General features: G+C 56.0%; 1 protein-coding gene across 1 annotated transcript in view; it reads left to right on the forward strand.

Moving 5' to 3' along the window:
- The window catches only part of SFTPB (surfactant protein B), an 8,442-nt gene extending 1,370 nt beyond the window's left edge, over positions 1–7,072 (forward strand). The window contains exons 5-11 of the mRNA XM_014582698.2: positions 1,282–1,482; positions 1,659–1,748; positions 3,235–3,418; positions 3,563–3,723; positions 4,870–4,950; positions 5,253–5,334; positions 5,623–7,072. Coding sequence (XP_014438184.1) covers positions 1,282–1,482; positions 1,659–1,748; positions 3,235–3,418; positions 3,563–3,723; positions 4,870–4,950; positions 5,253–5,318 — 783 coding nt within the window. The 3' untranslated portion in view covers positions 5,319–5,334; positions 5,623–7,072. The remainder of the gene's footprint in view (positions 1–1,281; positions 1,483–1,658; positions 1,749–3,234; positions 3,419–3,562; positions 3,724–4,869; positions 4,951–5,252; positions 5,335–5,622) is intronic.
- Positions 7,073–12,809: the final 5,737 nt, after the last annotated feature.

A 12,809-nucleotide genomic window follows, 5' to 3' on the forward strand; every position in this document is an offset into this window, starting at 1 on the left:
CGCCAGCCGCCCCGCGCCAGCCCACGCCCCAGCCCACGCCCCAGCCCAGTCCCCACGCACGCCACTAACGTGGGCACGCCACGTGCCAATGACACACATGCACCACACACAGAGAGTGTCAGCATGCCACACACACCAGATGCACCACACACACCAATACACACGTGTACCACACACACCAACACATGCACCCACACCACACACATACACACTACACATACAACCACACACACACCATATGCACCACACACCAATACACACATGTACCACACACACCAACACATGCACCCCACACACCACACACACTACACATACAACCACACACACACCATATGCACCACACACCAATACACACATGTACCACACACACCAACACATGCACACCACACACACACTACACATACAACCACACACACACCATATGCACCACACACCAATACACACATGTACCACACACACCAACACATGCACCACACACACCACACACATACACACTACACACACCAACACACACACCACATGCACCACACATAAACACTCCACACACCACACACATACCACACATACCAACATAAGCATCACACACACCACACACACTGCATACATCAACACGTGCACCACATACCAACACACACACCACTGACACACACAGACCACACACCAACACACACCCAACACACACCACTAATATACACATGCAACAGCACTAACATACACTGCCAACACACACACTACACACACCAACACAAGCATCACACACACCACTGACACACATCGCACACACACATCACACACACCACACACAGCACCTCAGTCCACTATAAGGACACAGCACCTTCCATGCACCTAGTACACACACACATACACACACACACACACCCCACACACAGAGCACCTTCACCATGACCACGGACCCTGCTGACAACAGGCGCTCTCCGGCAGGCCCGCAGGTCAGAGTTCACCTGCCTGGCTGCACACAGTGGGCCTGCAGGCTCACGAACACTCACACCCTTGCTCTAACACACATGCTTGCACTCGTTCTCACAAACATACATGCTCACACTCATACACACACTCCCAGACTCTGCCCCGAGGTCCCCACGCAACCCCACCTCTGCCTGTCTCCACACACCATGGAGCGGCATGCTACAGTGCCACCCCCCATCCCCGCCCGGCCTGCTCCCCACCATATGAGCCCAGAGTCCCCAGCCCTTGGGCCACCCTGCGAGCAGTGGGTTCCCTCCTGCCCTAACCGCCCCCGCACCCTGCCCTGTGCCGTAGAGCCCAAAGGCCGTCTGCCAGCACCTGGGCCTATGCAAACCCGGCCCACCCAAGCCCACGCAGGAGCCAAGGATGCCAGACCCTCTCCAGGACCCTCTGCTGGACCCTCTCCCGGACCCTCTCCCGGACCCTCTGCCAGACCAGCTGGTCCTCTCCGTGCTGCCTGCAGCCCTACAGGCACGGCCTGGGCCTCACACACGGGTGAGCCAGTTAGGTGGGGCTCTGGGAACAGGGCTGCAGTCCAGGCCTGCGAGCACTTGGATCCCAGGAGGGCAGGAGGAGCCCCAGGGGTCCTGAGGCAGGAGGGAGGCAGGAGGCAGGGAGGTGAGGAGGCAGGGAGGCGAGCCTGGACCAGCCCCCTCCTTCTGCTCCCCCAGGGTCTCTCCGAGCAGCAGTTCCCCATCCCCCTGCCCTTCTGCTGGCTCTGCAGGACGCTCATCAGGAAGATCCAATCCATGATTCCCAAGGTGAGGCACCTGGGCGCTCTGCAGGGCCCCTCTCTGCAGACCCCAAACCAGCTCACCTGTCGGGCCTGGCAGGCAGCCAGAGATCAGAGGGGATCTGCTGTGTGTGCACCACCCCCACCCCAGGGACCCCAGGCCCAGGCCCAGGCCCAGTAGGTGCCAGGCCTAGAGCTCATTCAGCTCTCATGCCAGTGTCAAATTGTGAAAGTGAACGAGGCCTGCATCCTGCAGCAGCTCACTCTCTGATGAAGGACCCCCCCACCACCATAGTCTCTGTAGAAAAGTCCCATTAATTCTTCAAAAGGAGAATTTCCACAATAGACCCCCACCACCTCACCCTGCCTGCATCCAACCTGGAGCCTCCCAGACCCACAATGACACCTGCCCAGAGGCCCCAAAGCCCAGGGCTGCCTTGCACTGAAATGGGGCCGAGGGAAGCATGGGTCCCACCCAGCTGGACCATGCAGACGGCCTGGCCACGGATGGGTCACAGCGGCAGGACCAAGGGACTCGGCAAGAGGTTCTTGGTGACCTCAGGGATGTTCTGGAGCAGCAGTGGGGACAGAAGTCTAAATGAGCGGGTTGGGGCGGGGAGAGCAGCACAGCAAGTGTGGACAACTCTTCTGAGGAGGCTTTCAGAGGGGAGACTTTGCAGATGGGTGAGTGCGGCGTTTAAAGGACGGAGTTGTGTTCACACGTTTGCATGCGGAAGACGGGATGGGAAGGGGAAGTCCCTGTGGCAGATGCTGGGGCTGGGATGGGCACCCAAGGATCAGGACGACCTTTGGCAGAGCAAGGGTTACTCACCTTCCCCATAGCAGTGGGGGAGGCCGAGCATGGGGTCCCACGTGAGCAGGTGGGTAACCAGGGTGGGTGGTATCACGCCTCAGAGATGTGCCCCTGTGCCCTACTCCTACCTCGGCCTCCTGGCCCCGGGGCAGCCGGGAGGGGCCATGTTGGTCTGACACCCTGGTAAGAGCCAAGGCATACCACCCCTGTCTCTCTCCTTGCCCTTCAGCTTGGAGGGTGTGTTTGGAGTCCAGGTGAGGGACCAGGGGCTCCTAAAACCAGGGACACACTGGCTTCAGGGGCCAAAGACAGAAGCCAGCCCAGTTGGGGGGAGTAGAGCGAACCCTGGGACAGGAGGGGAGGCCATGGCTCTAGGTCCAGCTCTGGCCCAGGCTGGTGTGATGGCCTTGGTCACGCCCCCTCTCTGGGCTGGCCATGCCCCTCCCAGCCAGGCTATAGCCTGAGTCAGACCAGGGTCCCATGCTGGCTCCTGCAGGGTGCTGGCTCTTGCGCTCACTTAGCGACCACCAGGAGAGTTGAGAGCCCCCTGGGCGTGATCCTCAGTGTCCCTACCTGGAAATAGCACAGAGCTTTCTGGAAGGAAAGGAAGCGAGGGGCTGTGCTGGCAGCACGCAGCTGTGCCAGCACAGAAGAGGCTTGAGGGGAAGGTCCCAGCTGCCCTCTCTCCGCCCCTGCCCAGGGAGTGCTGGCCGTGGCCGTGTCGCAGGTGTGCCACGTGGTACCCCTGGTGGTGGGCGGCATCTGCCAGTGCCTGGCTGAGCGCTACACTGTCCTCCTGCTGGACGCGCTGCTGGGCCGCGTGCTGCCCCAGTTGGTCTGCGGCCTCGTCCTCCGGTGCTCCAGCGAGGAGACCATTGGTCCAGGTGAGCAGCCCAGCCACTGTCCCCCCCCCTCCTGCCGTTGCCCTGGCCCTCCACAACCTTCTCCCTCTGCAGTCCCCCTGCAAAGCACCAGGGTGGACAGGACCTAGACACCCCTGCAGGTGGCTTTGGCTGTTTTCTCCCTAGCCCTCGCCAGTCTGGGGTCCCTGCCAGAAGAATGGCTGCCACAAGACTCCGAGTGCCATTTCTGCATGTCTGTGACCGCCCAGGCCTGGAACAGCAGCCAGCAGGCCGTGCCACAGGCCATGCACGAGGCCTGCCTCAGCTTCTGGCCGGACAGGCAAAAGGTACGGGGTGGGCACTCAGGGTGGCACATGGGGTGGGCACCTCGGGGCAGCACACGAGGCAGGCACTCGGGGTGAACACTTGGGGCAGGCACATGGGGCACTCGGGGCCCAGCACCTGGCCGCGGTGGAGGGCTGAGCCCAGGAGAGGGTGGGCTGGACGGGACCCCAGATAGGCAGACAGGACGTGGCTCAGACAACGGCAAGACGGTGACAACGGGGAAATCTAAGAGTCGCGAGTCACCCCTGGACAATGAGCTGTGGCTCCGAAGGACCAGCAGGCCTCCCTCCTGGACTGAGCACGTGCAAGGCGAGGCCTGTCAGGCCCAGCGACCCAGCGCAGGTCCCACGCTGCCCTCGCGTCCCTGCCCAAGGGGGTGCTGACGTGGCTCTGCCCAGATGTGCCAGGATGTGACCCTGGTAGTGGGCAGTGCCTGCCGGTACCTGGTAGATGCCAGGAAAAAAGTTATGCCAGGGCCATCTGAAGCCAGAGAAGACCTTGGCCTTCTCTCAAGGGGGCCAGTCTCGTCCCAGCCCCTGGCCTCCTCGTGGTGGAACTCACTTGGGACAAGCCCACCTTCAGGAGGAGCGAGCTGAACTTGAGCGTCCCAGAGCCCTGGCAATGCTGAGTCCGTGAGAGTCAACAGCCTTCTTCTTTAAAAAATAAAAAACTTTACTTATTACTATTCATTTCATGTAAGAAAAAGACAGACGCAGGGAGATACCCCCGACAGGGTCCCCTGGCCGTGACCTGCCCCTAAGCCTCGGCCAGCCCAGAGCACAGCAGACACGTTCACTGGCGTACACAGGGAGGCCCCAGGGTGCAAACCCAGGACCTTTCCCATATAAGAACACTTAAGTTACCGCTGCACCACCACTGACCCCTAAATCCCCTCTCAAAGTAAGATGGTGTGCTGGGGCAGGCCGCCTGATTCTCTGCCCAGGGGGCAGCTCCGGGGTCGCTGGGTGTCCAACAGAAGCCCTCCCCTCAGCCTGCAGCCTGCTCAGGGCTTCACCTGCAGCCAGCACTGCTCCACGGGGGCAGGTCGGAAGAGAGCCCGGGGGTGATTCCCAGCCAGGACTGCAGCAGGAGAGTCCTGGTCGGCCGGAGCTGGAGCCACCCCCCGGCCATTGTCTGTCTCTCCTCAGTGTGAGCAATTCATGAAGCAGCACACAGACCAGCTGCTGAGCCTGGCGTCCAAGAGCTGGGATGCCCGCTCCACCTGCCAGGTACACCCGCGCCTCCCGACTGGCCCTGGGGCTTCCCTCGGGCCCCAGCCCCACCTCTCCAGTTCTCAGAGGCCCTGTCCCTTGGGCTCAGAGCAGCCTCAGGTGGGGCGAAGATCCCACCTTCTCAGGCTCTGAACCCCAAAGGCCTGTGGCTCACAGAGTGTCCAAGGGGTCAACAAGGTCACACTGAGAATGCCCACTAGGTGGCAGGTGGGGCTGGAGGAGGTTTCATGCCCCCTGAGAGCTGGAGTGGGGAGCTGAGGGTGCCTGGGGCTCTGACCCGAACGCTGTCCCCATGGCAGGCCCTGGGGGCGTGTGCGGCGGCGCCCAGCCCTCTCCAGTGCATCCAAAGCCCCAACTTTGGATAAGAACTCAGCCGCCCAGGTGAGTCCGGGCCCAGGGGAGAATGGGAGGCACCCCTGACCTGTCAGGGCGAGCGGCCCTCGTGTTTTCCCAGCAGGAAAAGGTGTCACTCCTGCTGGCTGCTCCATCCTGCTCCTGGGGGCACAGCTCAGGGCTCCTGGGAGCCCCTTCTTGGACCCGGTCATTCCCCTCACCCCAGAACCCTGCCTCCTCCAGCACCGGGCCCCATTCCAGCTCCCCTCGCTGCCCCAGCCCTCCACAAGCTCCAGCTCCAGCTCCGGCTCTCACCTGTGGCCTCCCCCCCAACAGACCGCTGACCTCCGGGACTGGAGTCACACCAAGGCCAACATTTCCAGAACTCAGGAGAAATCGTGTGTTGCCGCCCGAAGTTGTGTCCCCTCATATGCCAGGAACCGTCATCTGACCCTGCCCTCCCAAGACACGTCTCTCCCCAGCTGTCATTTTCTAGGTAGGAGGTAGCGCTTTAGGATGGAGAACTGTGAGACACAGTCTCTGCGACCAGGACCAGGGGCAGGGGATGACCCTGAGAGGGAAGGGCAAGCAGCAGTGGGCTCGAAGTCACCCTGAGAGCAAGTGAGGTCCACATGACAGCTGCTCCCAGCCAGCCCCTCCCATCATGCCATCCATTCATTTGTTCACACTTTATTACGATTTTTAAATTCCGTGAGTTCCGGGCCACCTTCTAGGAGCACAGGCCACTGCTGAGGATAAACAGTGAGACCCCTGCCCTCCTGGGGCTCACACCCAGGCTCACCCCTTCCACCTGAAGGGGAGGGAGTCCAGCCTGCTCTCCTGCAGCTCCAGAAGCTCCGCTGAAGCCTGGTGAGGGACATAGTCCTTTTCCCACCTTGCAGGGCTCCCAGTCCCCCCTGTTAAAACAGGATGAGCAGTGGGTGGGCTCGGAAGGCCTGGGCTCCAGTCCCAGCTCTGCCATCAGATGACTGGGCTTCAGGCAAGATGGCCCCTCTCTGGTCCTCACTGTCCTGAGCTACAAAGGGAGAGCCAAGTGGGAAAGGCTCTGGGCCCTCCCAAGCTCCCCCGATCCTGACAGGCTCCTCTTTAGCTTCCCGCCCCTCCAGCTGCCCACCCTGAAAGGCCGTTGCTCCCACGCTCGCCCTCCTCCCTCTCGTCCTCAACAGGACCTCACACGGACCCGCAAGCCCCAGCGTGTGCCCCAGCCTTTTCTGTCCCAGCTCCAACCATGGCCTGACACCAGAGCCATTCCTGTCCTCGAGGGTGGGAGACACAGCAAGGGCACGGTCCCTGCAGAGGGGCTCGGGCCCTCACACTGCCAGCCACCCCAGTTCTGAGAGTAAATCCACTCAGCCCAAGAGGATGGCAGGGTGGAAGCTGGGCCCTGCCTCACACCGACCCCAGGGCCTCAAGAGTCTGACTTTTAATTATTTGCTAACATTTCCATGAAATTCAAAGTTCAGAATAAACCTTGGGAACATAAGGTACTCTAGACAGATAAAATCCTTAAGCTTTTTCCCCAAATCAGGAACTCTTGACCTGGTCGAGGGCGGACACTGCGTGCATGACGGGGAGGTGTCCGGGCAATCCTGCACTGAACCCCGCTGTTGCTGGGCGCTGCTGCTTTGTGAAGGCAGAGAAAGGGCTTTCTTCTAAGGTTTAGTAAGGCGAACTCCCAGCTTCTGTTTGTAATGCCGAGGGTGACTCTTCTTTTGCCACGACGTGCCGTTCCAAGCTCGGGTGGGCTATGCAGTTCCCACGTAACATGGAGGCTGTAATAATGCTAATAAAGTCCTGTCCTCTCGAATGAAGAAAAGGACATTTCTCTAAGATGCCGCAGGAGCCCCGGCCTCACCCCAAGTCAGCCGGGCCGGGGCCTACCTCACTGCTTGACAGAGAAACAGATGCCCACATCTCCTCTCCTTGTAACAGCTCTCGCCTGGCTTCCCTTCCCCTCTGGGATTTCTGGCTTTGGAGCCATGCCAAGAAAGCACAGATTTCACTCATTTCTCATCTGCGCTTCAGACTCTAACCAGAGGCTGTGGTGTCCAAAAGAACAAGTGCATGCTGGGAGCGTGGTCAAGAAGACCATGGCCAAGCCCCGGCTCAGAGAGCAGTGATGGAAGCGAGCCGTGTGTCACCCACGGAGGACTTTCCTACTGCACACAGGACGTGATGGTTGACTCTGAGAAGAGGTCAGCTAGCTTTTAGGTGACAGTAGGCATTGTCACCATCTTGAGAGAGTGTAGAGACAAAATCGTGTGTGCAGAAGCACGGTACACAGCACAGACCAAGCACTACAGCGCTGCCTCCCGAGGGCCACGCCCTTCCATGGAAGGGCACACTGTCTGTCCTTTAGAGCTTAAGAGTGCAGTTGGGAGGAACCAGCAGTTGGTATAATGGCTACGTCGCTGGACTCCCACGTAGTCGACCATGGTTCAAGTTTCAGACCCGGTGGCTTAAACTCATGCCGGGAACGTGTGCGTACGTGCCCAAGATCCCGAGAGGAGAATGGAGGAGAAGGGATTGTGGTGTGGCCATCCCCCCTGGGGGGTGATTTCTCGCTTTCCGTCTCTCTGTTGCTCTTTTTGACAAGCGCATGTGCCCTATAGCAAAAACCTCTCCAAAAAAAAAAAAAAAAAAAAAAAGTGCAGTTGGGGAAATAAGCATTAATCAAAGAATCACAGGGGAAAGGACTTCTTCAGAGGTGATAAGAGCTCTCAAGTAAAGATGTACGTGGTAGAAAGTGCGTCTGAGCAGAGTTGGAGAAGAGCAAGAACTGAAAAGGGAAGGAAGGAGAATCCCCAACAGAGGCAGATGGCAGGGAGGCCTGGTGTGTGGTACGTCTGAGCAACAGAACGAAGATCAGGGCGTCCGGGGTAGAGAGAAGCGGAAACTTCCTGAGAGCTGAGGTGAGAGCTAAGATCTTGGTCTATCCTTTTTTTTTTTAATTTAGAATTATTCCATTTAATTTAATTTTTTATTTAATTTTGTTTTGAAGTTAACCAGAGAGAGACAGAGAGAGAGAGAGAGAGAAGGAAAGTGAGAAAGCAAGCTGCCAGGTCCAGGACTCGAACTGCAGTTAGCCATGTGGGAGTCCAGCTGCCTTGACCACCACGCCACCCGCTGGCCCTACATCTTGGTCTTTCTATTTTAAAGAAGCCAATAAAGTGTTTAAGTGGGAGATCCCGGAGTGGGGATAAAGCTTAGATGTGTGCGTTGAAAGCGGGCAGGCCAGCTCCACGGTGCTGTGGTACTGCGCAGCTCAAGAGAAACTGGATACCTTGGGGCCAGATGGCGTGGCGGATGAGGACTCCCACCTGGCTGACCACAGTTCGAGTCTCAGACCTGGCAGCTTGCTTTCTCACTTTCCCTCTGTCTCTCTCTCTGGTGAGTGCACGTGCCCTACAGCAAATGAATAATAACAATAATAAATAAATAAAATTAATTATTTTTAAAAAAGAAAAAGAGAAACTGGATCCCACATAGCGACCACAGTTCAAATCCCTGACGTGGTCAGCTTGAAACACGGGTGGCACACGTAACAGTACCCCAAATCCTAAGTGCTGGAGGACCAGAGGTGGAGGATCACAGGGTGACAGAGCCTGCGGAGGGTGCTCCTCTGTCTCCCCCTCATGGCATGTGCACGTGCTCTCTCACGAGTGTGCCACTTGGACCCATCTATAGTCACTTAGAGCTGTAAGGCTGCTCGTGTCAAGAAGGGAGCAGAACAAGAGAAGCCAGATGACCCTCTGAGCGCTCAGTGTCTGTGGCCAATACAAATGTTGCAAGGGCCTCGCAAACACCAGCAGGAGACACGCAGTGCACGACTCCCAATTTCGGAGCAAGTCTATGCTTACTGAAGACATCTATTTTTTTTTTTTTAAGAGATTTTTGCTTCAGGGTGTGTGCTCACCAGACAAAGAGAGACAGAAAGTAAGAAATCGCCCCCCAGTAGGATGGACAGGCCACGGTCTCTTCTCTACTCTCCTCTCTGGAATTTGGACACGCACACACGCACACCCAACGTGAGTTTCAAGCCACCGGGGCCAGGACTGGTACTGCAGTCAACCACGTGGAAGTCCAACACCTTAGCCACTATGCCGCATGCTGGCCCCATGCAGACATCTGTTCTTTTGAAAGACAGCTGCTGGTTAACCCAGGGCTGTGGTAAAGCCCGATCTCGTAACCATGGTTCACCAGGTGACACGCAGCTGAGCCTCCCCTCCGGAACCAGCTGTTGTCTGACTCACCTGCCCACAAGGCAGGGCAAGTGCAGCTGCACCATGAACGTGAGCCAGTACGCAAGACCAGGCCAGGCAGGTCCGAGGGAACCAGCCTGTGAGCAGAGGGCCAGTTCCTCTGACATCCACTCCCTTGGTCCATACCTGTGCTTCCTGGGGTGTCCTTAAAACCGGCTGACCGGGACCAGCAGTTAGCATAACGGCTATGTCGTTCAACTCCCATGTAGCAAACCACAGTTTGAGTCCCAGTCCCGGAGGCTTAGACTCACGTCGGGCGTGAGTGCATGTGTCTGGCCCAAGATCCTGAGAGAATGGAGAAGGGATTGAGGCACGGCCATCCCCCTTGGGGGGTGATTTCTCGCTTTCTGTCTCTCTGTCTCTCTGTCTGGCAATCGCGCACGCCTGATAGCAAAAACCTCTCAAAAAAGCACAAAAAACAAAAACCAGCTGACCCAGCTGACCCAAACCAGCAGATGGTGTAATGGTTACGTTGCTGAACTCCCACGTAATCAACCATGGTTCGAGTTCTGGACCCGGCAGCTTACAACTCATACCAGGTGCATGTGCATGCATGCCCAAAGTCCCAAGAGGATAATGGAGAAGGGATTGCAGCGTGGCCATCCCCCCTCACTTTCTGTCTCTCTGGCAAGCACATGCACCCTATAGTAAAAAAATTCTCTAAAGAAAAAAACAAACCAGCTGATCAAGGAAGACCGAACTCAAGCCTGGTTTCTCGATGGGCTTGCGCGGCTTGCTGGTTCGACCCACATGTGGACAGCCGCAGCACTTTATCCCTAGCCTGAGGTGCCATGGGAGGACGGTAGTGTCCTTGCAGGTTTTGAAATATTGTTTGTTTGCTGCATTGGGAGAGCAAGATGGCCGGAAGTACAGGTCCAGATTAACTCATGGCAAGTTACTTGTACTTTGTCCAGATGATCAAGGATTCAGAAGGAACAGGACTGGGGAACCAGTGGGTGGTGTGGTGAAGGCGCTGGATACTCTCACATGGCCGACCACAGTTCGAGTCCTGGATCTGGGGGCTTGCTTTCTCACTTTCCCTCTCTCTCTCTGTGTCTCTCTCTCTGTTCAAATTAAAATAAATGAATGAATAAATAAAAATGAAATAATTCTTTTTTTAAAAAAAAAAAAGGAACAGAACTGAAAGCCGGGTAAAGCCTGGAGGAGGTGCCTGATCAACCTCCTTAATGAGTGTGTACTGTGAAAACACTTGTTACGTAGGAGTGCCCACCAAGGCCTCCAGTGGAAGGCTTCTGCACAGCCAGGTGTGCACACGCGACATGCTCAGAGGGTGTTTATCAGCAGCCTTTCTCCAGCATCCCCAGTTCCTGCTCAGTGAGTGAGCCCATCGGCCACAGTGGCAGGGATGAGGCCATGCATGGGCTCATAGCGTGGACCCCCCCTCCCCCTAACAGAAGTAACTGATGGGTATGTAGCTAGCTGAAAGGTGGAAGGGCTTACGGAAGGCTCAGTTACAGCAATCAGCGCTGTGTTTACAGGAGGCAGTAGATGCTGAGTCACAGACCATCATAAGGTGCCAAATACACAGGTCTAGACGACGGGAGGGTGGGTGTCGGAGTGACTCCTCTATTACCTCTGAAAACCTCCTTCCGTAGAGAGAGATTTTTGCTATACAGCACATGTGCTCACCAGAGACAGAGAGAGAGAAACTGGGAAATCCCCCCCCAGGAGGGATGGCCATGCCACAATCCCTTTTCCTCCATTCTCCTCTTGGGATTTTGGGACACCTGCACACGCACCTGGTATATTTTAAGTCACCAGGTCCTAGACTCAAACCGTGGTGGACTAAGTGGGAGTTGAACAATGTAACCATTACGCCTTCTGCTGTTCTCTACCTCTTACAGAATTCTTGCTCCCTGTCCTGACAAGGGGCAGCAGCTCAGATCTCAGTCCTCAAGGATGGCATCCACCGGGGCACACAATGGTTCCAGTGAGCTGGGAAATGAGATGCCTGGACATTTGGGGCTCGTGATGCAACTGAACCAAGAGAGGGCAGGACGCGTGTGTCCATCTGCTTGTCAACAGCTGATCCTTATTACGAGACTGTATTGCTTCTAGGCAATACAGTCAAGTGGGTGATATCTAATAGCTAAGGTTAACGGAAAACTACGGCAACCATAAAAACAGAAAGGACGATTGGGGACTGAAGATTTGGGTCACACTACCAAATAAAGAGCCTTGACTGAGGTTCAGGCCAAGGATGAAAAAAAAGAAAGGAAGCTATGTGGATGTTACAGCCTTGGTACCAACCGCAGAAAGCACTGCAGCCGCTCTGCTCGCTCTGCTGGCTTTTATGCACATACACTTTGCACATGCTAATCACTTTTCTTCTTCCCGTGTCTGTTTTCTACACAAGCTGTAGGAAGTCAACTTTACAGCTTAGCCTCTAGGTAACGAGATACTCAATCGGGGACTGACTAGATTTGAGGAGTGCCAACACAGCTGGCCACGGCTACAGTAATGCCAGGGACAGCATCTCATTTGGGGACCAAGTGAAAACTTGCCCACTTACCAGAGGGTGGCTACTTTCTGTCAGGCAAGAGTATGGGACTGCCTCCTTTGGTGCTGCTGCACGGGAGTTCAAATTTAGGTGGAAGCGTGTACAGGGAAGGGGTCAGGGCAGCCTGCGCCACCGGCTCTCTCGCCAAGCTGGGGTAGGAATATGTCACCTTGGTCAGACACTTTGTTACTTAAAGATGAATGCATCCTTTTTTTTAAAAAAAGAATTATTTAAACTTTTATTTATCCATTTATTTATTTTAATTTGACCAGAAAGGGATAAAGTGAGAGAAAGAGAGAAAGTGAGAAAGCAAGCTGCTAGGTCCAATGGGACTCAAACCGCGGTCAGCCATGTGGGAGTCCAGCGCCCTCACCCACCGCGCCACCTGCCAGCCCCTGTATCTTTGATTTCATGTATTTAAATGTTAGTTAGTTAGTTATAATTTGACCAGAGAGGGACAGAGCAAGACAGACAGAGAAAGGGAGAGAGAGAGAAAGACAAAGCAAGGCACCAGGTCCAGGACTCAAACCACGGTCAGCCACGTGGGAATCCGGCACCTTAATCACACCAACTGCCGGCCCCTGTATCTTTGACTTAATGTATTTAAATGTTAGTTAGTTATCATTTGACCAGAGAGGGACAGAGCAAGACAGACAGAGAAAAAGAGAGAGAGAGAGAGAGAGAGAGAGAGAGAGAGAGAGCAAGAGAACACGTGCCCG

Source organism: Tupaia chinensis, unplaced genomic scaffold (assembly GCF_000334495.1).
Source record: "Tupaia chinensis unplaced genomic scaffold, TupChi_1.0 Scaffold143749_1, whole genome shotgun sequence".
In the NCBI taxonomy this organism is placed as follows: Eukaryota; Metazoa; Chordata; class Mammalia; order Scandentia; family Tupaiidae; genus Tupaia; species Tupaia belangeri.